Here is a 27,981-nt window from a genome sequence, read left to right as displayed (position 1 = left end):
TTTTTTGTGATGGTTTTATTTTTGTAAGTTTTTACATAAACAAATAAATACACATCACCCTGTACACGTTCTGGAAATAAATCACTGAGGGGAAAATATATAATATGTGATCATATGGTGGTCACGTGACCCAGCGCAGCGGCCCAGGCATCATCAGAATCCGAGACAGCAGCGCTAAAAACACACTCTTCTCACATCCACACTCACAGGTAAACATCGCCACGGCTTCCTTTGGGTTTCGGTATCATCCCTAGCCCGGTTCCTTTCTTCTAGCTCATCCTGCTATTGTGTTTTATAGTGGAAAAACAACGAGGGAGCGCGCGAAGTGAGTGTAGCTGCGGAGCTAACAAAAGCCAGAGACGCAGAAATGCAGCAAAGAGGGTTTAATTCAACAACGGGATGATTACAAAAGCGTTTTACTAGACGAATCAACCGAGTACATGTAAAGATTGTATCTAGACGGATTTCTCAGAAGTGTCAGCTGTTAAATCTAACAAGCACTGTGATCATGTTGGTTTTATGTTCTCGTCGAGTTCATCAGGATCGTTTAATACATTGATTCTCAAAATATCGGTGTTGTTTTGTTGGATCTCTCATAAAGCGGTTAAAAGATCCAGTGTTTGTGGCGTTTACTTGTGAACTAGAGCCATGAGGGATCGCTTTTAATAAATATTTCTTTAATTCTTCGTTTTGTGTTGCTATACTGTAATTTCAGGGGATTTTAACGAAATACTGCGGTGAAACGGCAAATTAAACCGCCATTTATTCCGCTAAGAAAGTATTTCTGCTTACCTAGCAAACTAAAAAAAACTGTGTTTTGAGTTTATACTGATAACCTCAACATCATTCGAGACTTTTACGTTGTTATTGATGATGATCATCATCATGATTAATTGTGCTGAATTCTGAATCGCTAATTGTGTTTATATGTCTGCCGTTGTCCTCTACAAAGGAATCCCCGACGCTGATTGGCCGGTGGCTCCTCTGATGCGATGACGACACGCGCTGGAGAATCCCGTGCGCGCGCTGCTGCCACCACGAGCACGAGGACCGGAGCGTTTTCATCCGTCGGTGACGTCACCGCGAACGGGGCATCGTGCGTAATGACATCATGAGGTTAAGCTGCGAGCCTGAAGGAGGGGAAAGTTTTCTTTGAGACTTGGATATTTTCAACCTCTTTGTTGCTGGGAGTCGGACACACAGGTGAATTCCTGCTTGGACATCCGGGCACTTGTTGTGTTTGCCTGTCAGCATGATAATATATGTGCCTTGTTAGTAGTTTTATGCAGTTTTGCGGATGCATTCGGACCGAACGTGGTTGTGAACAGGCCGCCGCTCTCACCTGGACCCCAAGGACCCGCCGGTGAGCCGGGTGACTTCGTGGATTTGCGTGAATCCGACCGCGCAGACATGTTCGCCGCAGTGGAGAACGGTCCCGTCCTGTGCAGCGACTCCAACATCTTGTGCCTGTCCTGGAAGGGTCGCGTTCCCCGGAGCGAGAAGGAAAAGCCCGTGTGCAGGAGACGCTATTATGAGGAAGGCTGGCTCGCCACGGGGAACGGCAGGGGCGTCGTGGGCGTCACGTTCACCTCCAGCCACTGCAGGAGAGACCGGACGACCCCACAGCGCATCAACTTCAACCTGAGGGGACACAATAGTGAGGTAGGGCGTTAGAAGCATTCGACGACAAGCCTAAGGGTGTGTGTGGGGCAGATTACGCCTCCAGATTCAGGTTTCCTTGGGAAAAAGGCATTTAAAATAAAAAGTGATTTCAAGTGCCTGAGAAAGTAAATGTAATGGCTATTTTAACTCTCTCATATTGGTCGATCTCGTGTGAATATGACTTTTTTATTTTTGCGTATGTTTGCATGGTTATCTTCAAATTCTAATTTGCATTTAGAAAAGGCCTTTAAAAGGAAGGAATTTAAATGCAATTTTGATTTGAATTGAAAGTCATTGGTCAAAAAGGTGTGAGAGCCTTGCAAAATACACCAAATATCATGTGCATATTATGTTTAAAGTCCCCATGAAATCAAAATGTTTTTGTCTTCTAGTATGAATATGTTAGCGTTACTGTTATCTATAAGCTAGTGCGCTCCAAAATTACATTTAGAAGATATAAGCATTCAAAACTTAGTCTCTCACTTCCGGATCAGTGATTTTGATGACATCACGCTGCACTTCGGCGTCTCATCAGATTTTCTGTCCAATCGAATGCTCTCTAGAATCTGAAGCTCCGCCCCCTTAATTAAAAACAGAAGCTGCTCCTGGTCAAACATTACTCTGTTAGGGACCTTTCGGTATTTATGGAAAGGGCCACCGGAGGAAAATAGGGGAGGGTCATGTCTTTTTATTCTTTGTTGAGGGGAGGGTCATCCAACTTTTTTAGTCTATAGGGGAGGGTCACCCAACTTTTGTATTCATCAAAACAGCTACATTTCAAAGTGGCTTGTTTGGTGCAAATTTTTTCCATGTAGCTTTATGTAGCTCTCTCGGTCTCGGCCCCCCATCGCTATCTATGGTCTGACCCAACAAAAATCTAGTTTGGCGCTGTTTGACAGTGCGCGCGCGCACTTCAGTACGCGCTCAGAAAAAGTGTATTAGAACAGAACGCCAAAGTAAAGTTTACCCGGCAAAGCTTTAAAGCACGAGCAAATAATGAACTTTTGTGATTGCGAATAAGTGCAGTGTCCTGTGAGTGTAACTCTACCGCTGCATTAACATGTGATGTGAATGTACGTCGAGTTTTACAGTATTGGGACTGAGGCGCCAGAACTGCAGCCGATATAATGTGCGCTGTAGCACGATACTACCATATTTCAGTTTCCATTCTTATTGTGTTTCCACAACAATGTTAGTGAGCAAATCTACTGAAATTGACCCCATAACAGTGGAGTGTGATGTGTTGGACATAGGGCTACCACATTTTTAAATTACCACATTTCATATTACAATGTTTTTTTTTTCCATCTATGTTAATTATGAAAAGTATAGCCTACGCAATATATCGGGAGACATGGCCAGCCATGATTTTGACCACTTTATTAAGTGTTGTTTTGTAGAAAGCCTTTCTTTAAAGTGAATTTCGTTTTGTATAAATTGTATCTTAATTTTAATCAATGTTTCATCAACAAATTGTCTGGATTTAATATATAAGAAGTAAATAGTAGAAAATCATCATGACACGGAGGCGCCTGCGCGTGAACTGGACTCTTGTCAAATAAATTAACGAAACATCATAATAGGCTGTAGTAGGCTACTTGCCTCACAGACCTGATAAATATATAGAAAGCTTGACATGTCTACTTTTTAACAGAACAATTCAAAACAAAAGAAAACAGACAGACTGCTCTCTGCTAATGTAATCCGAAATGTGCATTTCTCTCTGGCGCTTTCACTATTGCGAAGATCGCGAGTCAGCATCGTCACCTTTATATTTGCAACGACACTGACAAAGACTTGTTTATTAATAAACAATTAAAATGTCCCCTTGCTATATTATTCATAATCGTTACTTTTGCTGGTTCTTTGTGGCAGCTTTAAGATACTGTATTGGCAGCGCCACCCTTACATTTTACATGAACGCGTCACCACTGCATCAGCCCCGAAAACATGATTTTTTTTTCCAAATCAAAAATTGTGATACGAACCGAATTGTAGGTTTGGTGTATCATTACAGCAAGATGAGAAAGCAGGAGTTTAGTCGTTTATCATCGAATGGCTATCTGAACATCTTTGCCAAGTGCAAACCAGAAAAGTAGCCTAATCAATAAATTATCGGGGAGGGTCATGCCTTTTTTCACAATCATTTTGGAGGGTCATATAAAAAATTATTGCTGGCGAAGGGAGGGTCAAGTCTTTTTTGACTACAGATCTCAAATCTCCTCCGGTGGCCCCTTAAATAAATAACGAACAGTCCCTTACAAGTAAAAGTTGTACGGACCGATTTTTACTGAAGTAAAAGTACAAAAGTACTCGTTTTTAAAAGTACTTGAGTATCAAAAGTAAATGTCAATGCATTGTTTTATTATTGTTGTATGTAATACTTACAGTACTTTAAATTTCCAACTTTCTACTCGAGGACCTCGACAGAAACGCGAGTAAAAAGTACGATATTTGTCTTTCAAACGTAGTGAAGTTAAAGTAAAAAGTTTCCAGACAAAGTAATACTCAAAGTACAGATACTCAAAAAGTGTACTTAAGTACAGCACTCGAGTAAATGTGTCTTTGTTAGTGTCCACCTCTGGGATAGGGGACGATTCAGACAGGCTAATGTTCACGCTAGTGTCACGTGATCGAGGCGACGCGGACCAGAAAACGTATCAGATCCTTTGAATTCTGCACAGAATGCTGTATTTTAAAGCGATATGGAGGAGATTAGGATGTAAACAAAACGCTATTGGCTATTTCAAAAAAGGGGGAGGAGCTGTTCGATATGCCCCGCCCTCTTCCTGTTCCCGTGGAAATGACATCTTTACACTGAATAATGCTGCTCGTTTCGTATCTTTAAGAAACGCATCGAGTGAATCATAAAACGCCTCATGAATAGGAAATGCTCTCGTGTTCGTCGAGCCGTTGAATCATGGGTAACGGGTGTGAAATCAATCATGGTTTAATTCCCCTTCCTGACAGCCGGCTGATGACGCTGGGTAACGAGATCTGTCAGGTTATGAGGTATGAGATCATTATAACCATCTCTCTTCTGGAATATGTAATTCTGCGTTCAGTTTGATCTCTGTAGTAACTTACTCCCTTTAGTGATAAAGGAGACTAAACTGTGTGTTATTCCAGTGGTCTTCTCTGTGGTGTTTTATTTAGGCTAATCATAGTTTTCAATACCATGAAGCAAATGCAGATACACACACACAATCAAACAACAAGTATAATAATAATACAATATTTCAGACTCTCTCACAGTTGATTCACACTAACAGACTTTTCTATAATATAACTAGACCAAAATCATTAATAAAACCAACACCCAATTGAACTAAAATAGTAGACGCCAAAGCATCTGAATAAGTTATTTTTCTTAAATTTGATCATTTTTATTAACTTTTAGTAATAAATGTGAGTGAGAGAGACAAAACTGTGTGTTATTCCACTGGTCGTCTCTGTGTTGTTTGAGGATACGCCACAGTCGTCATGGCAACTCCCAACTGCCACTCAGAATTCAGAAAATGCAACTGAACTGTTCAGTGCAAACTCATTATAATTAATTTAAATAAATAAAAAATGTACTGTATCCACCTTATTCCTGCGCCCCATGACGCTTTGAGATGACATTAATCGACTCACCCTTCAATCATCGAACATTAAAATGAAATTTAAAAGTTTGAAAGAATCAACAAGGTCAACAGACCAAAAATAGCCCCAAACGCGCGAGTCTTTGGTTAAATATCACTGTAGTAGGCAAATATATTGTATAACAAGCCTTAATCAAAAATGTTCATTAACTTCAGCATTACGTGACACTATATCAAAGTGATTTCTGTCATTTTGACAGATTATAAATTGCATTTACCTGTGAAAACAAACCTGGAAAGAGACGTGAGGATTTGAGGAGAATAACGAGAGATTCTTCGTGCATTCCAGTGAATTATTATTGTAAATTAAATTCGGGAGAACAGACCACAAATGTGCCGTATATGTTGTACTTTTTTCATACTTTTACAGCGGATTGCAAAGGAAAAAATAAAAATCATCATGAGGAAAAGAAAGCAGCGATTGAAAAGAGCTCTTGCCATAGATATTCTTGTTATAACATGTCACGTTAAAATACCAAGTATAACGTTATTCTCATGATGTCTGAAAATAAATCATGAAGGAAAAATTGAAAATTTAAGCTTTATTTGTAGGGCAACCTTATGATTTAAAATGATTCGTTTCAGCCTTTTTGAATGGAAGTTCCCCAAACCGGAAGTGCCACCCATAATTCAAAACGCAGTAAGGTCGTCAGGAATAAGGTGGATATAAATTGAAATAGACATATATAAATAGAAAGTAGAATACACACAAACAACTAAATACCTTCGTGACCCAAATATGCAGGGTGGTCACATGTAAATGAAGCTAAATGTATGCTATTATTATTTTAGTGTAGGCTGGAATTTGATTTATGATCGTTAACTAAAACTCTTAACATTTCTGTTAATTGATACAAATCTGAAGAAGCACAGGTAACACTTTATATTACAGTTACATATGTTACATGTACTTACCATAGTAATAACAGTAAATTATGCATAATTACATGCAAATAACCCTCAACCTAATCTAATAGTAAGCACATGTACTTGCTTATTAATATTACTCAGTACTTCAATATATAATTACACTGTAACTGACACCTTATATAAAGTGTAACCGTGAGTGTTGTGTTTTTTTTCCTAGATAAAAAAGTTTAACTTTTACAAACATGTCTTCTTGAGACCTTGCATTTCTCTGTTCCTCTCGTGTTTTGTATGCAAAAACACTTTCTAAATGAACAGCCAATGTTTGATCTAATCATCACACAAACGAAGACTGCTTTCCTTCTTCCTCCCGAGCGCTTTCTTTCACCATGCAAGTGTCCATCACATATAAAGAGAGCAAAAAATAGATGTGGGTAAAAATAAACCAGCTGTAATCTGTTCTCTGTTGGGATTCTTAACCTTGTTGCATCTTTAAAGCGTCTCGACATCTGCCTCTCATATGAAACGTGTTCACACACACACACACACACACACACACACACACTCTTTCATACTTTATCTGTAAAGTGAGGCCAAATGCCTCTAAAAATAGTAGTTTGGGAGAAAGGAAATATTAGCTCATCTAGTTGGCGGCCCATTTAAGGCACACAGTGTGAACTTTTATTTATGTTTTTAAAATATGTGATAATTTGAGCTCCTTTTCTCCTGTTTACGTATGGAAGTAAAATAATAAAAAATGTTTTTGAAAACAAAAAAGCTTGTTGAATTGCACTCCTGGAAAACATATGCATTGCATTAATAAACCTGCTTGCATTTTAATGGGCTGAAATCAACACGGTTGTATATTTAAGCTGTGAATATTTAATTTCTCACACGTTTCCATTAATAAAAATGCAATAATCCATATTCACCTTTCAGATTTCACTTCCAAAATATTAATTCTGTTTAAAAACACAGCCTATAATATTCGACGACAGGCATTATAAATTCGCTTCCACAAATTCAACAGAAAAATACAATGCATTAAAAAGCAAGCAGGTTTATTAATGCAATGCATATTTTTTTCCAAGTTGTGCAATTCAACAAGCTTTTTTGTTTTCAAAAACATTTATTATTTTACATCCATATTTACGCTGCTATTTTTCATGCATTGAAAGCAGACGATGACAAAAACAAACAAATCAAAGGATCTTTATTTTCTCCTTGTGTTCCACTAAAGAAGGAAAAATAATAACAGATGCATGTGTGGAACAACATCGTCTGTGAGAATTCATATTTCTCTGTGAACGATCCTTTAATCATAAGGTGCAAAGATGACTCATGTTTTCTACGCAGCTTTTGTCCTCTTACAAGTTAAGTCCACCTTATGTAACCAGATCATGGGTCGCGTCGGAGGTTAAAGAGAGAATCTGTTACTGGACTGGAAGTCTTCATGCATGTGATGCATTGCATTAAATATGGGTTCCAACCACTCGGTTTCTGGATTGGGTCGCCTGTATTTGCTGTCCAATACAAATTTCAGTTCAATCTGGAAGCAAAACTAGCTGAAAAACCCTGAAATGTATCACTTTAAAGATACAAAATGTAATATTTTCCGCCGCTAGGGGTCGCTAACCGCTTACGATAACAAAGGCGTAGGTTGATGACGCATAAGCGGAATTATGGAACTTGTCGTCATGCCGACGGATCTAATAATGTTTATGGATGAGTGAATACATTGATGTTTTTATCATGACTGTAGTGAAGCAGAGCGCGAGTGCTAATGAGAGACGTATACCAGCGCCACACGCAACGCGAGTCCCGCGGATATTAGGAATAAGACATTTAATTCTACCGAGCTACACGCAAGTGCTGAATAATACACACACAGGTCAGTTTATTAGACGAATGAAGCTTGTGAGGGAACGCAGCGCTGCTTCACTTGCTCTACACTATCACTAAACTACATTTGAGTGTGTTAATGTTATTCTATGTGTTAGTTTGTCTGTATGAGACTAGCAGTGAGCTGGATCAACATTAGAATAACATACTGATCATATTCTAACATTTCATCATGTTGAGCTATATAACATTGATTAGTTTTATGTACATTCGCTCACCTGTCTAATAAAGTACATGTAAGAGCGGCGTCTCTGTCGAGTCGAAGTTAGCCGCGGACGCTAGCTCTCGGCATCTCGAAAACGCCACGCTGATATTGATCCTCCTTTTAGTTCTCCTTTTGTCCCAAAGTCTGCTTGCCGTGATCCATAATGTTTGAACGAATTACAACCGCGTGAGCGCGCCGCAACGCTGTTGTCCACGTCTGTCGCCATGGTTACTACGGCAGTACGAGCGGAAACCAGGGATAACGCGGATATAAGTGAACAGGTTTTCCGGGACGGCCAATTATTTAAAATTGGACTTTCTCTGAAATTCAAAATCTTTGGGAACTTTTGGGATATTGTAAGTGCACAACTGCAGGAAATATATTGTGATTTTTATTGTGAATATATCCAGTGATTTTTGGATATTTTATTAAAAAAATCTTACATATTGTGAATATAATGTATAATAATGCATATTTGTGTGTCCTGATAATGCCAAATGTCTTGTTACCAGTAAAAGTGGCCTACATTATTTTAAATATATTTACGCAGTGAAAGAGTGCAAGCATTCGTCTAAAATAATTATATTTTCAGCTTCAGGATCATGAATATTGTTATTCTGGTGTCTCTATTGTTCATTGGGTTCAAGTCCAAGTCTATTCATTTACACACACCATGTAATATCAAATTTAGCATTTTAATCAACAGGAGTTTTTTGTTCATCTTTTATCATGTGTCTTGGAGTATCGCAGTAATATGGTGTGGTGATGTGTGTCGGATCGTGACATTACCCGTACTGATGCCACGTGTGTAACGCGTCTCAACACGCGGTAGTGAGTTAATAAAGCAGGAGATTACTGCGTCTCTGTGGCGCTGGGTTTCTGCTGTAATCCCTGCTCTTATCTTGAACAGAACGACTCTGATCTCAATATAGACCCATGTGTTTTTACCTGCGTCTCTGGCATTATGGGATTGCTCACACGTTGTTTACACGCTGTGTGTGTCAGGGTTCATACAAGATGCTTAAAGAACTTGAATTTGACTTTTTTAAATGTAATTCCTGGAAAACCCTTGAAAACAGCCATATTTACGAAGAGGTGCTTTAAAAGTGCTTGAATACAATATATATGAAATTTTTATTTTTTCGAAAAAAATATATGAAGTACACCAACATTATATTATAAAATATTATTTATTGAATAATACTAGCATTATAAACTTTGTATTTAATGTATGATGTTGTGTTTTGGATACCTTATATCTGTAATATGAGTTCTTAAATACTCAAGATATTGTGCGATCTCTGATTATGAACCAAAAAAGTTGTGCTTAAAGTTTAAGTTTATTTTCATTTTACAGTTTCTGTACGAACCCTGGTTTGTGAATTAGTGTTTCTCACACTCATATCGGTCGATCACTTAATATAAATATATTTTTATTTTCGCTTATTTATATAGGCTATACATTGGCTGGGATTTAAATATTTAAAATAAATGCCTAGCTCTGCATAACAAAATAAAAAAAAATGCTTTTTGTCTTATTGGAGGCCTTTGCATGCTAACAAGTAAAGTTGTTCAAATAAATTAGTCTATTTAAATTAGTGCTGGGCAACGATTAATCGCATCCAAAATAAAAGTTTGTGTTTACATAATATATGTGTATGTGCTGTGTATAATTATTTTGTATATATAAATACACACACATGCATGTATACTGTATATTTAAGAAAAATGTGTTTATTTATATATATAAATATATACACATGCAAATATTTCTTATATATATATACACTACCGTTCAAAAGTTTGGGGTCGGTACGATTTTAAATACTTTTAAAAGAATTCTCTTCTGCTAACCATGGCTGCGCTTATTTGATTAAAAATACAACAAAAATCAGTTCTAGTATTAAATATTATTCCAGTGTAAATCAGCTGTTTTCTGTGTGAATATATAGTAAAGTGTAATTTATTCCTGTGATCAAAGCTGAATTTTCAGCATCACCAGTGTCAGTGTCTTCAGTGTCAAATGATCCTTCACAAATCAGTATAATATGAGGATTTGATGCTCAAGAAACATTTATTATTATTATCAATGTTGAAACAGTTGTTGGTCTGTCAGTTGTACAGTTTTTTTTGTTTTTTTTTAGGATTCTTTGATGAATAGGAAGTTCAAAAGACTTTTGTAACATTATAAATGTCTTTACTGTCACTTTCGATCAAATTAATTATTCCTTGATAAATAAAAGTATTGATTTCTTTCCTCCAAAAAATAAAAATAAAATTCTCACTGACCCCAAACTTTTGAACGGTAGTGTATATATATATATATATATATATATATATATAATATATATATATATATATATAATATATACAGATAAAACTGCTCAATGTCAGTAAATTTTTGGGAATAAAGACAATAGTAGGGACAAGTAAAATACAGGGGCCGGTTTCACAAAGCTATTTTAGACCGTTCTATAGTGTTAGACAAGTCTAAAATGTGCTTATAGACTAGCCTAATGCAAGTTAGACTGTTTCACAAAAATAAAGACGGACTTAATTTAGACCAAAAAAATTAGACACCTTAGGCTAACTTATGTCTAAGACTCTGTTACCGTGGCAACCAGCAGTGACAATCAGTTACACTACAAACAGCCGAAAGAAAACATAGGCGATAATCTTTGTCCAAATTACACATTTCTTCTTGTTACTGCATTCTCCGCTAAATTTGCCCAGTAAAATGTCCTTGTGACTGTTACACTCCTCCAACACACACACATATCTCCCGCTGGGGTAAACTGCACCGAGCGGTTGAATGCGCTCACTCGATCCGCCATTTCTTTTGTTTTGAAAAGTGTCTTATTTTTCTTGTAGGTGGTGTTGGTGAGGTGGAACGAACCCTTCCAGAAGCTGGCGACCTGTGACACGGACGGGGGGATATTCGTGTGGATCCAGTACGAGGGCCGCTGGTCTGTAGAGCTGGTCAATGACCGAGGAGCGCAGGTGAGGCTAAGACCATCATCAAGCTCACCTTCACGGTTCGCCCACACATGATTCATGTGCTGTACCCATAGACTGTAAAAAAATATGGACGTAGTATCCGTGACGTCACCCGTAGGTTTCTGAAGAGCGTTTTTGAAGCCTAAAGTGGGCGGGGCTAACCGTCGCCATCTTGGCAGCGCGTCACCTCTCGTCACTACCGGATAAAATAAAATGGGCAAAGAGGCGGATCGTGGGTGGAGCAGAGGTGCTAATGCTATATGCTACTGGCCTCGCGCTAAAGTGACAGCTGATTGAAGATTAAAGCCAATAGTTAAAGTTCATTTTTTTGCCTTTTGAAATATTATAATAGTTAAAAGACGTAACTAAAAGTGAGACTATTTACTTTACTTTTTTTTCTCAACTTTATTAATCCCAAAAGGGGCAATTAGTTAAGAGCATGTAGGCTATACAACAGTACATAACACAGATCACACACATTTCTCACAACATACAAGCAGTCAACTATGTGTATCGTAATGCATTATTATTCTGCTAGTTAAAAATGTATTATCATGCAGACAGTTACTTACAATATTGCTCTGAGCTTGTGCGTGTGACAGTGATTCATGCACATACATGTCAGTCAGCATGGCATCGCACGTCAAGTTCGTAAAAGAGCTTTATTCAGTCTTATTTTCATCTGATATCATCTGATTTGGGCCGCCTCTCAATTTCTCAGATGGGTTAAACCAGCTTTTAAACCAGCAATTAAAGATTTTACCTCAGAAGTTCAGTAAATGCACTAGAAATCCGCGCTCATTTAAGTGTGCATGGACGAAGAGAAAGCTCTGACACTTGCAGGATTCTGACGGTACTTTTTATTTTACACTACAAAGTTAAAAAAGTAATCTGTTCCGTGAGAGCAACAGTACCGCATAATGAGTGTGGTCTCTATATCTACAGACGTTTTTAAATCTAAACTCAAAAAAGCAATGAAATTGTCAGACATCCAGATTAGTGCATGCGAGGGAAACAACTGGAAATACAGCGCTGGTTGTTCTCTCCATCCTCGACAACGACGGAATCCAACGGCGTGCATGGGCGAAGGTATAATACGTGTATTCAATTGTATGAAATAATCCCGAAAAAAGCACAAACACAGCTGAGGGTGACGCTAACAGACAGCAGACAAACGACTAGCAGTGAAAGCAGCGGCAATCCACCTGTCACTCAAGTGGCCACGCCCTTAATTATGCAGAACTTTAAGGCTTAATATAATTTCAACGGATGAGTTGTAAAAAAAATTCACCCCCCTCACAGTCGTTATGAAGGGCAAAATTAGCGATATAGACCAAAACAACTATTTGCCACCAGGCTGTAAACATGTTTTTTTCTGCTGTGAAGTGAGGCATTTTAACATGGGGGAGATGCAGATTTGACTCGTTTTTGCAGTCAGCCTCAAGCGGCCACTCGATGAATTGCAGTTTAATTCACTTCCGTGTTGGTTTCAAGAGAGAGACGGGGAGGTTGCCGCTTGGCTGTACCTCATTGACCCGTCGCAGGGAGTTTGATTGACAGGCGATCTGACCAATCATAATCCGCCATCCGCCGAATCCGCCATTTTTGTCCGACAAAGCCTTCTGGAGAGTTAGTAGATTAACGTTGGAGGATTTGAACTTGATAAACGTGTGTAGTGACGTCTCTCCGCGGTTAAAACAACATTCCTTCTGATGTTCATTCATGTTTGTTTATTTTACACATTAAACGGCCACAAAACGGTATTTATTGTTTAAATTTCTCTAAAAAATGACCAAATTTGAAAGTTCAGACTTTGTTTCATATCAAAAGTCCTGTCTGTCAGTGTGTGTCCTCTCTGCTCCGCGATGTGTGTTTCACTGTGTGTGTGAGAGAGGCGTGGCTTGTCGGACATAGCAACAGTAACTAAAGGGGGCGGGTCTTTGCGAACGGTCAATTTGCTGTTGAATTAATGATAAACAGTGACATCACGGTTTTCTCCAGAGCGGCTATATATATATGAATTAACTTTTTACAACAAAAATGAAACTTACTTAAGCTGGACTGTGACACTATTTTCTTCTAGACACAAACATTATTTTGCTGTTGTCACTGAAGCGATCTGTATTGTATAAAGCGCTGTGTGAATAAAGGTGGCTTGACTGTTCCTGCGCAGGTGAGTGACTTCACCTGGTCACATGACGGCACGCAGGCGCTGATCTCCTACCGGGACGGTTTCGTGCTGGTCGGGTCGGTGAGCGGGCAGCGCCACTGGTCCTCTGAAATCAACCTGGAGAGTCAGATCACATGTGGGATCTGGACCCCCGACGACCAGCAGGTAACGGACGACCTCTGACCTTTCAGTAGGGCTCTGTGAACGAAATCTGCTTTATTTTCCCCCCAAAAAACCCACATTTTTTATTTGATTCTGTTTGAATGTTTTTGGATTCCATTTTATATTAAATTTAAAATGAATCAAAAAGCACGTCTAATTAATTAAAATCATGCAATTTAACAACAATTTAATTAATCAAAAAACATGTCTAATTAAAATCATGCAATTTAACAACAATTTAATTAATCAAAAAACATGTCTAATTAAAATCATGCAATTTAAGAACAATTTAATTAATCAGAAAACATCTAATTAAAATCATGCAACTTATGCAATTTAACAACAATTTAATTAATCAAAAAGCATGTCTAATTAATTAAAATCATGAAACTTATGCTATTTAACATCAATTTCATTAATTAATAAAAGTTATAAACATAAAAATAGGGCTCTATGAAATCTGCTATATATATATACACTCACCGGCCACTTTATTAGGTACACCTGTCCAACTGCTCGTTAACACTTAATTTCTAAGCAGCCAATCACATGGCGGCAACTCAGTGCATTTAGGCATGTAGACATGGTCAAGACAATCTCCTGCAGTTCAAACCGAGCATCAGTATGGGGAAGAAAGTTGATTTGAGTGACTTTGAACGTGGCATGATTGTTGGTGCCAGAAGGGCTGGTCTGAGTATTTCAGAAACTGCTAATCTACTGGGATTTTCACGCACAACCATCTCTAGGGTTTACAGAGAATGGTCCGAAAAAGAAAAAACATCCAGTGAGCGGCAGTTCTGTGGGCGGAAATGCCTTGTTGATGCCAGAGGTCAGAGGAGAATGGCCAGACTGGTTCGAGCTGATAGAAGGGCAACAGTGACTGAAATAACCACTCGTTACAACCGAGGTATGCAGCAAAGCATTTGTGAAGCCACAACACCCACAACCTTGAGGCGGATGGGCTACAACAGCAGAAGACTCCACCGGGGACCACTCATCTCCACTACAAATAAGAAAAAGAGGCTACAATTTGCAAGAGCTCACCAAAATTGAACAGTTGAAGACTGGAAAAATGTTGCCTGGTCTGATGAGTCTCGATTTCTGTTGAGACATTCAGATGTTAGAGTCAGAATTTGGCGTAAACAGAATGAGAACATGGATCCATCATGCCTTGTTACCACTGTGCAGGCTAGTGGTGGTGGTGTAATGGTGTGGGGGATGTTTTCCTGGCACACTTTAGGCCCCTTAGTGCCAATTGGGCATCGTTTAAATGCCACGGCCTACCTGAGCATTGTTTCTGACCATGTCCATCCCTTTATGGCCACCATGTACCCATCCTCTGATGGCTACTTCCACCATGTCACAAAGCTCTAATCATTTCAAATTGGTTTCTTGAACATGACAATGAGTTCACTGTACTAAAATGGCCTCCACAGTCACCAGATCTCAACCCAATAGAGCATCTTTGGGATGTGGTGGAAAGGGAGATTCGCATCATGGATGTGCAGCCGACAAATCTGCGGCAACTGTGTGATGCCATCATGTCAATATGGACCAAACTCCCTGAGGAATGCTTCCAGCACCTTGTTGAATCTATGCCACGAAGAATTGAGGCAGTTCTGAAGGCAAAAGGGGGTCCAACCCGTTACTAGCATGGGGTACCTAATAAAGTGGCCGGTGAGTGTATATATGTGTGTGTATGTTTAATTCAGTTTTAATAATCAAAATACACGTCTAATAAATTGAAATCATGCAATTCATTCAGTTTAACAGCAATTTATTAAAAGGTTAAGGAAAATTACATTTTTGGGCCCTATTAATTTCATATTTTATGTGTTTTCTGTTTTAATTTCTGTGAATAACATTTTCATGGTTAAACTAAATTTTTATAATCAAAATGTCTTTATTGACTTAATTCTATATATATATATATATATATATATATATATATATATATATATATATTTTTTTTTTTTTTTTTACAATAATGAAATGTTTTATTTTTTCATAAATTCGCTATTATTGCCTGTTTTTATTTTTCTAGATTCGATTTAATACACATTTATTCTCAAAAACGGTCAATTGAATCAATCTTTGGAACTGTAACTGTGTTTGGTGCGTCTCCTCAGGTGTTGTTCGGCACGGCGGACGGTCAGGTGATCGTCATGGACTGTCACGGGCGCATGCTGGCTCATATTCTCCTCCACGAGGCCGAGGGCATCGCCAGCATGGCCTGGAACTATCCCAGCTTCCTCGTGGAGGACAGCAGCGAGAGCGACACGGACTCCGATGAGTACACACCTCTGCAGGGTAACACCGGATCACGAGCCCTATTAGACCCCCTGAAATCAAAATTGAAATTTTTTTAGCTCTTAGTATGAATATGTTAGCCGTAATGTTATGAATAATCTGGTGTGCTCCAAAACAATCACAAAATGCGCATTTAGGAGATATAAGCATTCAAAGCTTAGTCACTTCCACTAAAATGGATCCCGGATTTTTATCACATCTTCTGTCCAATCAAAAGCTCTCTAGAATCTGAAGCTCCGCCCCCTCTGCTATAAACACGTTTTAAACATAAAAGGCTAAAAGTTTTTGAACTGTTCAGTGTGTGAGGTAATTAAAGCGGCAAACACACGCGAGCTGTTGTAGCTCCGCCCCCTGTGCCGAGAGCAGCAGCTCATTTGCATTTAAAGGGACACACGCACACAACAACTGTTTTTGCTCACCCTCAAAAAGTGACACTTTTAACATGCTATATAAAAATATCTGTGGGGTATTTTGAGCTCAAACTTCACACACACACACTCTGAGGACATCAGACTTATTTTACATCTTGTGACAAACGGCGTTATACCGCCGTCGTAGGAGAAGTCACACAGCAGGACTACGAAATGATTTGATCGCGTTAATCGGCTGTCGGTGAACACGTCAAACTAACGAGCAAAGACTTCAGATTTTAGCCTAGGATCTGAGGAATCTTTTAGGATTTGCAAAATTAGTCTCAGACGGCCAAATCGTGGTTAAAGTGTGCACCCGCCCGGCTTTAGTCACTAAATAATCCATTTTTACAGCTCACCTCGGGACGCATATTGATTTTGAGCTTATGCTGGGAGTGTTAAAGTGCAGTCAAGGGAAGAGATTTATAATCGTACGGCCTCTTCGTTTATTACAAGCATATAAAACAAACCATTAGTGCAATAATGTTCTAGTCCTTTTCAGGCTGTAGTTTCCCTTGTAAATAATGCAGATGTACAACTGTGATTTTAGTTTTATTAATAATTAAAGTAGCTTTTAGTTTTATAGATCGGTGCATCCCTAGTTAACAACAATAACCCTGTCTTTTTTTTTTTTTTTTTTTGTGATAACTTTTTTCATTATTGAGCAATACATTTTTACAGTATTTATTAGTCTTTGTTAATATTAGTTAAAAAAAAAACAGCTGTTCATTGTTTGTTCACAGTGCATTAACTAATGCTAGCAAGATTTTAATAAAGTATTAGTAAATGTTGAAATTAACATTAACAAAGATTAATAAATGCTGTATACGTGCAGTTCATGCTAACTAATGCACCTTATTGTAAAGTGTTACCGTTTACTTTAGAAAACATAAAAATCAGAAGGGAACACAGTCTGTGCATCTCTAGTTAGTAACAATAACCCTATAAATTAGCAATAAAAACACTCAAACCAACACATTGTGAAGGAACGACCCCTAAAGCAGCCTTTCCTCTGCAGGTCACAGTCTGAAGCCGGTGTTGACCGTCTGCTTCACGTCTGGAGACATCAGTCTGATGAGCAACTATGATGACCTCTCGCCGACGTTAATACGCACTGGCCTCAAAGGTTCTTCTTTATACATTTCATCTATTTATTTAGTCTTCGGTAGAGTTGCTTTACGGCAGAACTTATATTTGATGATGAAGTTTGCATCAATGATTTTGTTATTTTACTGTTTCTTACTGTGAAGCTGCTTTGAAACAATCTGTTGTCTAAGAGAACAGAGAATGATGTCTATTAAAATGCAAATTAAATATGTGAATGATCGTTGTTACTTGCTATTTTTTAAAGTGCCCCTATTTTGCTATTTTAAAGCTTCCTAATTGTGTTCCCACAGTGTGTTCACATGCATCCAAGATCAAAAAACACTTTAATTTTCTAATATCTATTGCAGCATCGCCTCATTTTCTCTCAGTGTCTGAAACGCTTCGTTCGGAGATTCAGCCTCTCTAAGCCCCGCCTCTCTGAGAGCTGCTCTGCTGTGATTGGTCAGAGAGCAAACGCTCATTATCATATCTGACTCTCAGCTAACTAACGATGGCGTGGGTTTCACCGTCTCAATCTCAGAAAACAGCGTCTCCTCGACACGAGCCGAACTCTCCCAGTCTCAGATACACTACAGTGTTTGAGGGCGGAGCTAAGAGACGCTGCTCAGCCAATCAGGACCAGAGGCGGGGATTATGCAAATTAGCTACATGTGAGACTGGAATTACTGACTCGTTTCAGCAGATCAGAATCGCTTCTTTCTTTTAGGAGACTAACTTTATTTGATCTTTGAATCTTTGCAAACCTTTTACATTCACAACTGCATGAAAGGGGCACTTTAAATGTTTTTACTGATGATAAAATTATGTATAAAGTACTTTTTTCTATACAAAAGTAATGTGTGTGTGTGTGTGTGTGTGTCAGATGTGGTCGTGCAGTGGTGCTCTCAGGGCGACTTGCTGGCTGTTACTGGGATGGAGAGACTCGTAATGACCTCTGACCCTTCCCAAATGACCCGAAATGCCATTGTGAAGTTTTACAATGTTAGTGGTGAAAATATTTATTCACTGGAAACACCTGCTCAGGTGAGTGTTTGCTCTTATAAACACACACACCCTTTACACTGACTGTAATAAAGCATTCATTCAAGAATGAGGCAGCTGTTCATGAACAAGTCATTGAATCTTTGACTCAACCGATTCATTCTAGAATAAGGCAGTTGTTTATGAATGAGTCATTGAATCTTTGACTCATCCGATTCATTCAAGAATGAGGCGGCAGTTCATGAATGAGTCATTGAATCTTTGACTCAACCGATTCATTCAAGAATGAGGCAGTTGTTTATGAAAAGGTCATTGAATCTTTGACTCATCCGATTCATTCAAGAATGAGGCAGTTGTTTATGAACGAGTCATTGAATCTTTGACTCATCCGATTCATTCAAGAATGAGGCGGCAGTTCATGAATGAGTCATTGAATCTTTGACTCAACCGATTCATTCAAGAATGAGGCAGTTGTTTATGAAAAGGTCATTGAATCTTTGACTCATCCGATTCATTCAAGAATGAGGCAGTTGTTTATGAACGAGTCATTGATTCTTTGACTCAACCGATTCATTCAAGAATGAGGCAGTTGTTTATGAACGAGTCATTGAATCTTTGACTCAACCGATTCATTCAAGAATTAGGCAGTTGTTTATGAAAAGGTCATTGAATCTTTGACTCATCCGATTCATTCAAGAATGAGGCAGTTGTTTATGAACGAGTCATTGATTCTTTGACTCAACCGATTCATTCAAGAATGAGGCAGTTGTTTATGAACGAGTCATTGAATCTTTGACTCAACCGATTCATTCAAAATGCTGAATCATTCAGTAATGAAAACACGGTTGCTGTGAGATGCGTTATGATTCTGCTGCGATCTTTAAGAATTATTTGTGGTTTGACTGTATACTCATGTGTTTCTGCACGTGTATCCAGAGGCCGATCAGTACGCTGTGTTGGGGCCATCGAGACTCGCGTCTGTTTCTGGCTTGTGGCCCGGCGCTGTACGTGCTTCGAGTCGAACACCGAGTCGCCAGCCTGCAGATGCTGTGCCAAAAGGCCATCGCCAGTGCGGTTCACGAGGAGAAAGACGTGGCCAAGCTCAGCATGCCCTCTCGCCTAAGCACATACGTGTCTTCTGCCTTCGCTCCCACCGTTAAGGTACAAACTGAACATCACATAAGCACTGCAAAGAATGCTCTTCTTACTTAGTATTTTTGTCTTGTTTCCAGTGCAAATATAAAAAAATTCTGCTTTTACTAGATAAGTAAAATGACATAAGAAATCATGTCCTGTTTTCCGGGGGAATTAATCAAAATTGAGTGAGTCGATGCTTAAAAAAAGCAAAATTATCTGCCAATGGGGTAACAAAAATAATGTTAATTTAAACAGAAACAGAGAATTTTGCCTGTTTTAAGGTTGTGTAGTTTATTCTGTATTTCAAGGACATTTTATGTGCAATAATATTTTAGGTTACACTTTATTTGGTAACACTTTATTTTACAGTGTCCTTGTTACATGTACTTACCATAGTAATAACAGTAAATTATGCATAATTACATGCAACTAACCCTCACCCAAACCCTAACCCTATAGTAAGCACATGTTGTTAATTATTATTACACAGTACTTAAATATATAATTACACTGTAACCGTGACACCTTAAAATAAAGTGTTACCATATTTTACTATTTATGTCCTACTAATTTATGCAGTTTTTATTATTTTATTAGTTGTCTATTCTAGTTTTATTGCTATTATGTTATTTATTGACGAAGCTGCTTAGACATACACCCTCGTTATTAATGTTTTTATCGGTTAATGTTTTTATCTTGTGTTTTGACCGGGACCTTAGTACTTAGCTTCGGTCCTTCGAAAAAATGTGTATGGAATGACAATAAAAGACCCTTGAGTAAATTAAATCGGTAACGCTTTACAATAAGGTTCATTAGTTAACATTAATGTATTAACTAACATGATCTAACCATGAGCAATACATTTGTTACTGTATTTGTTAAAGTTAGTTCACAGTGCATTAACTAATGTTAACAAGATTTTAATAAAGTATTAGTAAATGTTAAATGTTGTATTAGTGCAGTTCGGAAGTTAACTAATGAACCTTATTGTAAAGTGTTACCATTAAATCTTTGAATACTGGTTTCAGTAAAAAGTTATTTCTGATTTTATCACTTAATTTCAAGGAATATCCTTAACAATTGCGTCCCATTCTTCCATCTGTCTTTGTTTTTGTGGCACGCTTTCCTCCCTTTAGCCTCCCATCCCAGATCCCAACAACATGCGAGACTTTGTTAGTTATCCAACAACGGGTAACGAGCGTTTGCACTGCACCATGAAGCGCACCGAGGACAACCCTGAGGTCGGCGGCCCGTGCTACACTTTATATCTGGAGTATCTAGGAGGGCTTGTTCCTATTCTGAAAGGCCGGAGGATCAGCAAACTTCGCCCTGAATTCGTCATCATGGACCCAAAGACTGATGGGAAAACAGGTGTGTGTGTTTATACAAGTACATATGGTTGGTTTTGACCGACTGTACCAAAATGTACCCCTTTTTATTTACAAGACATGTGGAATTCTTATACTAAATGTGATATCTGTAATTGTGTGATGTATTTTGTTTATGTGGAGAAAATCAAACTAAAGTAAGCAGAGAAAAAAATGCTCGTTTCTTTATCACAGATGAAGTCTATGGCAACAACTTCATCCCCTCCATGATTGACAGCTGCAATTGCTCAGATTCTAGTGACATTGAGCTCAACGATGATTGGGTTGGAAAGAAATCACCAAAGATCTCCAGAGGGAGCAAGTCTCCCAAACTTCCCAGGTAATGCATGTTATTTAGATTTGTGAGAACATTGTTAGACCGGATTGCTTTTCTTAAAGTCCCCCTGTAGTCAATAATTGTATCCTTTAAAACTCATCTTTGATCACCAAAATGACATATTTAGTCTTCACGCCTTAAAACAGCTTGAGTTTAACTCGTGCCTCATTTAGTATGCGCGGTTCTATGAATATGCAAATGAGCCCCGCCTCCACTCACTCACTCAGCTCAGAGATCCACTGGTTGATCATCACACGTTGATCTGATTGGTTACAAGCTCGTTTTGTGACGTCAGAAACACCAGCGATTTCAAACCGTGTTTTTGAGACTGTCTTTTACTGCAGTTTTAAGGAGAACATGCTGTTGACTTATTTACACATGATTTGTCTTAAGCATATTAAAAACACCACATAAACAACATTAAACGCTTGATTTTCACCACAGGGGGACTTTAACTTATATAAGTAGTATTGATACTTGATATGGCTAAGCATTGATAATTTCATTGAGATGCAAAAACATGATCATTTGCAATCACTTGTAACAATAAATGAATCCTGCTCTCCTAAAATAAAGTGTATCTGAGTAGCGTGAAGCTTCAGAATTGCATAAGAAACACTGTTGTACTGCATGCTGCTACAAACTCACCTTGAACTCTTCTCTTCGTTTGCTACCTTCTCTGTAGAGACTTAGTGTGTCCCTTTACCAACAGGATAAATATAGATCCCCGCAAGTCCCCCAAGATCTCCCGAACCACGCAGGAAATATCCCGATCGCCACGGTTACCCATTCGCAAGCCCTCCATTGGCTCTCCGAGTCTGACCCGGCGAGAGTTTCCCCTAGATGACATCACACAGGTACTGCATTTTTTTTAGTTATACACCACATTTTGTAAAAACATCTCTATATGAATGTTTCCCTCTTAATATTTATGTCTCCTTGCTTTGTAGCACAATTATCTCGCGCAAGTTACGTCTAACATATGGGGAACAAAGTTCAAAATTGTGGGGCTTGCAGCATTTTTGCCTGCAAATCTTGGTGCAGGTATTGTATTTTTTCAGTAATATGAACCACAAGATATGTGGTTATTAGGGGTGTAACAATATATCGTGTCACGATATATATCGACAATTTGTATCATGGATAGTTTACCCAAAATAAAAATTACAGTGTGATAAGTTTTATTAAACTACTATATATAATGTATACTAATGCAATGCCAAATGTCTGATGTTACCAGTAAAAAGTGGCCTATACATTATTTTAAATATATCTAGTCAGTGACAGAGCGCAAGCATATTCGACTAAAATAATTCTGTATTTTCAGCTTTAGAATCATGAATATTGTTATTCTGGTGTCTCTATTGTCCTGTGCATTGGGTTTCCAGCACCAAAGTCCAAGAATATTAATTTCCACCCCCAAATTAAGCATTTTAATCAACAGTACATTTTTTGTTAACCTTTTATCATATGTCTTGGAGTATCGCAATAATATCGTATCGTGACACAAGGGTATCGTTACACCCCTAGTGGTTATACAAAATTGACTTATACATCCCACTTTGCCTAATTTAATATATATTTCCGGTCTTACTAGTTATCTACAAGACTAGCTTGCTTCACCTCCAGCCCAGACAGATGACCATATACCTCCCTGAGGTGAGGAAGATCTCAGTGGAATACATTAACCTACCTATGTTTAGTCCTAATGTCTTCAGTGAGGATGAGGATGACCTGCCGGTCACAGGAGCATCAGGAATCACTGATGATAATCCAACTTGCACTGTCAACATACCTATTGCCCCCATACACAGCCCTGCCCAAGCCATGTCCCCAACACAAAGCATCGGCCTAGTCCAATCCCTACTAGCCAATCAAAACGTCCAATTAGATGTATTATCCAATCCGACTTCAACTGTGGCACCACCTGGAGTCCCAGACCAAGGACAGCAGGACAATGTGCTCACGGCAAAATATACCGTTCCTGCACGGTATTCTAGTCCTGGACAGGTAATATTTGGAGGAATGGATGTTGGTCGGCTTTTAGTTGTGCAGTCCCAACAACAACAGCAATCGCAACAACAACAACATCAGTTGCAACAACATTATCAACAACAGCAGCTACAGCAACAGCTTCAACAATATCAACTGCAGCAACAACAGTTATTGCAGCATCAGCACATGCAACAACAGCAACAGCAACACATGCAACAGCAAATCCAACAGATGCAGCAGCAACAGCAAATGCAGCAACAGCTTCAGCATCAAATCCAACAGCAACACATGCAAATGCAACTTCAGCTACAGCACCAGCAGATGCAGCAGCAGTTGCAACAACAGCAGCAGCAGCATCAGATCCAAATCCCCGTTCCAACTTTGCCCTCAGGTCAACCATCAAACCCAGTCATTCAACTTCCCCAAACTACAATACAAGTCGCTCCCCCTTCAGCAGAGCACAGTACAGAGCGGGTGGAGCACGAGCTCCTGCTTAAAATCAAAACGACTCGTTCTGCCCCACAACTGGCTGAGGGTGATGCAGTGGTTTTTACCGCCCCTCTTGAGATTAGCAAAATGAACCCGCCTCCTCCGTACCCCGGCACGGTTTCAGCCGTTTCTTCTACGAACTCCTCCTCATCGGGGAGCAACACTAGCACTCAATCCTCAGGGGACGTTTGTCTAAAGAAAGGGGATCTGACTCTGTATCCAACTGGTGCACAAGCAACTCAGTACCAAACCCCATTGGGATACGAACGCATCACCACGTTTGACAGCAGTGGAAATGTGGAGGAGGTGTGCCGTCCGCGCACGAGACTAGTTTGCAACCAGAATGTTTACACGCTTCAGGGCCCGGGAAGCTCTGCAACCCTCAGGGTCTCGTCATCTTCCTCTACTGTTGACGGGAAGAAGGTGCAAATGCCCTACGCCTCAGCCACGTTAAACCGTCTCACTGTGCCAAGGTACTCTATACCAAGCGGAGACCCGCCTCCTTACCCTGACTCAGCCAATCAGGTTGGAGGAGGGCGTAACCCTGGCCAGAGATTGGACAGCAGTTTGATTCATGCTACCTTGAGGCGAAACAGTCGGGAAGCTGCGCTAAAGGTCTCCCAGATGCTTGATCCCCAGAGGACTCTTCCCTCCAAGGCTAAAGCTAATACCTTGTCCGCTTCGTACCAACCGAGAGGACCGACGGCTCTTTATACGTGCAGTCAGTGCAGTAGTAATAATGGGATTAGCAGTGGGGCTTCCAGCAGTGGGAGTAATGGAATAGCTGGTGGGACAATCATTAGACAAGATTTCCCACCTTCAGGGGGTGGTGCGCCTCACAGCACTGTTATAGTGCACTCAAACAGTGCCTCGCCTTTGCCTTCCCAATCCTCCTACAATTTGCTCAGTATGGATGGAACCGGTGGCAATGGAAACCGAGACAGAACTGAGTACATCAACTCCGCCTTTACAGAGGACGAGTCGTTGAATCAGTCTCTAAGGCAAATGGCTCTTAACACAGAGGTTGTGAGTTTGACAGTCAAACGGCCTCCTCCGTATCAATGGGATCCATCCGCTACTGAAGAGATCTGGGTTCCTCAAGAGCGTACGCCGACTCTTCCCCCTTCTGGAGTCCCTCCTGCTTCTTCCCACAAGCCTCCTCCACTCGTTCTCAGCCCCGCACAACATCTGGATGTTTCCCGACTCCCGTTTGTCCTCTCGCCCAAGTCTCCGACAAGTCCTAATGTCACAACTTTCCAACAAGCAGGAGCGTATCAGATTGCATTGCCCTATCCAACAAGTGCAGGGTATAACGCTCCCCCGTTAGCTTCTCCACGTCCCCAATCTCCCAAAGAGTTGGTCGCTCCTCTTCCCTTCTCCCAGCAAGATCAAGCTGTGGTCTTGCCGCCTGGGTATCCGCCAAATTTGCCTAACCTTGCTTGCTTCCCACCAATGTACCCTGGGACGACGACTTGTTCTAGTTTACCGGTGACTCCCATTTCTCTTCATCCATGGGGTTCTTATAATCCCTGTCCACCTTTGCCAAGTCCTCAAGGTCCTGCTCCTTCCCTTCCACCAAAGACTTCCCATATGTTGGATAAACCTGTTCTTTCTCCTCCTCCTCAACCACCTCCACTTTCTTCGCCACCTCCAGATCCCCAAAATGTGGTCAGTCCTCCGGAAGCTATTGCTGAAGCCGGGGAAGGCTTTCAAGAAGTGCTTTCGCTCAACGAAAGCCCGGTTCCTCAAAGAGCAGATCGGTTTGGGAAGAAGAACCGAAAGCGGTTGGAAAACAGTCGGACAGATGAAGCCAACGTTCCCGCAATCACAGAAGGAGGAGGGAATAAGTCTAAAAAAGAGGGTCGTGCCCTTGGTGACTTCAACTCGCTTATCTCAAGTCCCAGATTAGGTGGACGAGACAAGAAGAAACCAAAAGGCCAGAAAGAGCAGCTGAAAGCCAAAAAGCTAAGCAAGGCCACTACGAACGAGTTCCAGGACAGTTCGGAAAGCGAACCGGAGCTTTTCATCAGCGGAGATGAGCTGATGAACCAGAGCCAGAGCGGGAAAAAGAGCTGGAAAACGAAAAGAAACTTGCGTGCGGGAGGATGCGAGCTGGACGAAATCAAATGCCGGAAGGCTAACGAGAAGGAGGACCGTGGGCTCGGGAGCCAGGGGTTCGTCTACATCATGGCAAACAAACAGCCTCTGTGGAACGAAGCCACGCAGGTTTACCAGCTGGACTTTGGAGGAAGAGTCACGCAGGAATCGGCCAAGAACTTCCAGATTGAGCTCGAGGGGAGACAGGTACACAACACATCTATTGCAGGACTCGACATTAACGCTTGTCCGATTGTCCGGGACAAGTGGATTTTTTTTTTTGATTTGGCAACTTAAAGAGAATTTGACTTGCCCGACCGGACAAGTAGCCTGATTAATCGATTAATCGCATCCAAAATAAAAGTTTACATAATATGTGTGTGTACGGTGTGTAATTATGTTGTTTATATAAATACACACACATGGATGTACAGTATTTATTTAAGAAATATTTGCATGTGTATATATATTTATACATCATTTATATTATCTATAAATTAGGGCTGTTAAAGTTAAATGCGTTATTAACAGCGTTAACGCCAACCCATTTTAACGGCGTAAATTTTTTTATCGGGCGATTAGCGGTCTTTTTGGCCTAGCAAACTTTGTAGCTGCACTATGAAACCCATTCATTTCAATGGCTTGTGCCGCGCGAGGACGTTTTGTTGCTTCGTCGACCAAAGCACAAGCGGATCTAGCTAGACCGGAAACAAAACAACAGGCGCGCCGATGTTGTTTTCAATAAAAAACATTTGCACAAAGCAAGCCGATCCACTTTTCCATGTTGATAAGAGCATTAAAATGAGAAAAAATAATGGGACAAAAAGAAATCAAGAGACATTTAGAATAGATAAAAATGTGCGATTAATCGCGAGTTAACTATGACATTAATGCGATTAATCGCGATTAAATATTTTAATCGTTTGACAGCACTAATATAAATATTTTATATATAAATAAAAAAATTCTTAAATATATACATGCGTGTGTGTGTGTGTGTGTTTTTATATACATAATATATGTGTGTGTACTGTGTATAATTATTATGTAAACACAAACTTTTATTTTGGATGCGATTAATCGTTGCCCAGCACAAAAAAAAAAAAAAACCTAAAGCGAATAAACTCTGATAATGTGAGAAATATTGAAGCTGTCTGAATAAATCTTGGTTTGACTGTAATCTAATTGAATGTATTGATCAAATGTATAGATATAGCATCTTATTTTGTCCGGACAAGCAACTTTTTCTACTTTCTCCTTGCACACCGAGTCCGAAATTTCCGCACGTTAAAAAATAAATACGACCTAACGTTAAATGTCAATCACGTTTGCACACACCGCCTCCGAAACTTTCGTCCGTCATAAAAAAAATCGTATCGGGTTCGATTTTCAGCGTTTTCCACATCCGTAGCAAGTATTATGAGAGGTGTTTTGACAATTCAGAGCCACCGAATGACGGACGCATACGAAACTCGGACTCGGCGTGCAAGGACCTTGAATTGCCTTTTATACAAGCTTTAGATGCTGTTTCGTTTGCTAACTTTAGCCTATTTTGCTCCGTCTAGGTGATGCAGTTCGGACGGATCGACGGGAACGCGTACATACTGGACTTCCAGTATCCCTTCTCCGCCGTGCAAGCTTTTGCTGTAGCGCTCGCTAACGTCACCCAGCGCCTCAAGTGATCGCCCGGGCATGGACGTTTTAGCCAACAATACCATTTCTTTCCTTTGCTCTCTAGTTTTTTTGTTTTTTCCCAGTTTAAGATGCAGTACTAATACTTGAAAATTACATCTGGGAAGTAATTGCCACATTTTCCAAGTGTTAGCGGTACTACTGGGCACTGAAATCAATTGCTGTACAACATACTGTCATGTTACTAATTATGTTTTTGTGTTTGTTGCATAAGATACTAATGTTTGTCAAACTCATATCTAAACTCACTTCCAGGGACTGTGGTGCCCTTGGAGTTCGATTGCTAGCATCTGATTTAGATGCTTTTTGGCTTGCAGTCATAAAATGCATTTTATTAACGAATAGTAAGACTGAATATCCAGTCTTGTAGGATAGGATGGACTTGCTTTGGCAGACAGAAAACCCTGAATGAGCTCAACGGTCAAACCATTAATGCTGTGTTCATTAGCA

The 27,981-nt window shown here is 39.7% G+C and overlaps 1 protein-coding gene across 3 annotated transcripts; it reads left to right on the top strand.

The window, feature by feature from the left end:
- Nucleotides 1-89: 89 nt before the first annotated feature.
- On the top strand, nucleotides 90-27,981 carry tulp4a (TUB like protein 4a). 3 transcript variants are annotated; one of them, XM_056242816.1, is made up of 15 exons: nucleotides 90-209; nucleotides 953-1,203; nucleotides 1,329-1,662; nucleotides 11,152-11,280; nucleotides 13,451-13,612; nucleotides 15,739-15,919; nucleotides 17,348-17,455; nucleotides 18,299-18,459; nucleotides 19,354-19,578; nucleotides 20,691-20,925; nucleotides 21,117-21,261; nucleotides 21,944-22,115; nucleotides 22,209-22,302; nucleotides 22,856-26,046; nucleotides 27,405-27,981. In XM_056242816.1, the coding sequence occupies exons 3-15, from the start codon at nucleotides 1,411-1,413 to the stop codon at nucleotides 27,519-27,521; spliced, it is 5,172 nt and encodes a 1,723-aa protein (XP_056098791.1). In that variant the 5' UTR covers nucleotides 90-209; nucleotides 953-1,203; nucleotides 1,329-1,410; the 3' UTR covers nucleotides 27,522-27,981. The 3 variants fall into 3 exon arrangements, with proteins under 3 accessions (XP_056098791.1, XP_056098790.1, XP_056098792.1); XM_056242815.1 differs by having other exon boundaries at nucleotides 1,280-1,662; XM_056242817.1 differs by having other exon boundaries at nucleotides 953-1,662; nucleotides 21,971-22,115.

This window comes from Rhinichthys klamathensis, unplaced genomic scaffold (assembly GCF_029890125.1).
Source record: "Rhinichthys klamathensis goyatoka isolate OS25496 unplaced genomic scaffold, OSU_Roscu_1.1 h1tg000758l_1, whole genome shotgun sequence".
Taxonomy (NCBI): Eukaryota; Metazoa; Chordata; class Actinopteri; order Cypriniformes; family Leuciscidae; genus Rhinichthys; species Rhinichthys klamathensis.
The sequence above is the reverse complement of the archived record's forward strand: the minus strand, read 5'-3'. Positions and strand labels throughout refer to the sequence as shown.

Excerpts from the sequence above, each read along its gene's own strand:
- tulp4a (XM_056242816.1), top strand. The coding sequence starts at position 1,411 with ATGTTCGCCGCAGTGGAGAACGGTCCCGTCCTGTGCAGCGACTCCAAC. Across the intron at positions 22,116-22,208 it reads CCCTAGATGACATCACACAG|CACAATTATCTCGCGCAAGT; the intron begins GTACTGCATTTT and ends CTTGCTTTGTAG. Across the intron at positions 22,303-22,855 it reads GCCTGCAAATCTTGGTGCAG|TTATCTACAAGACTAGCTTG; the intron begins GTATTGTATTTT and ends CGGTCTTACTAG.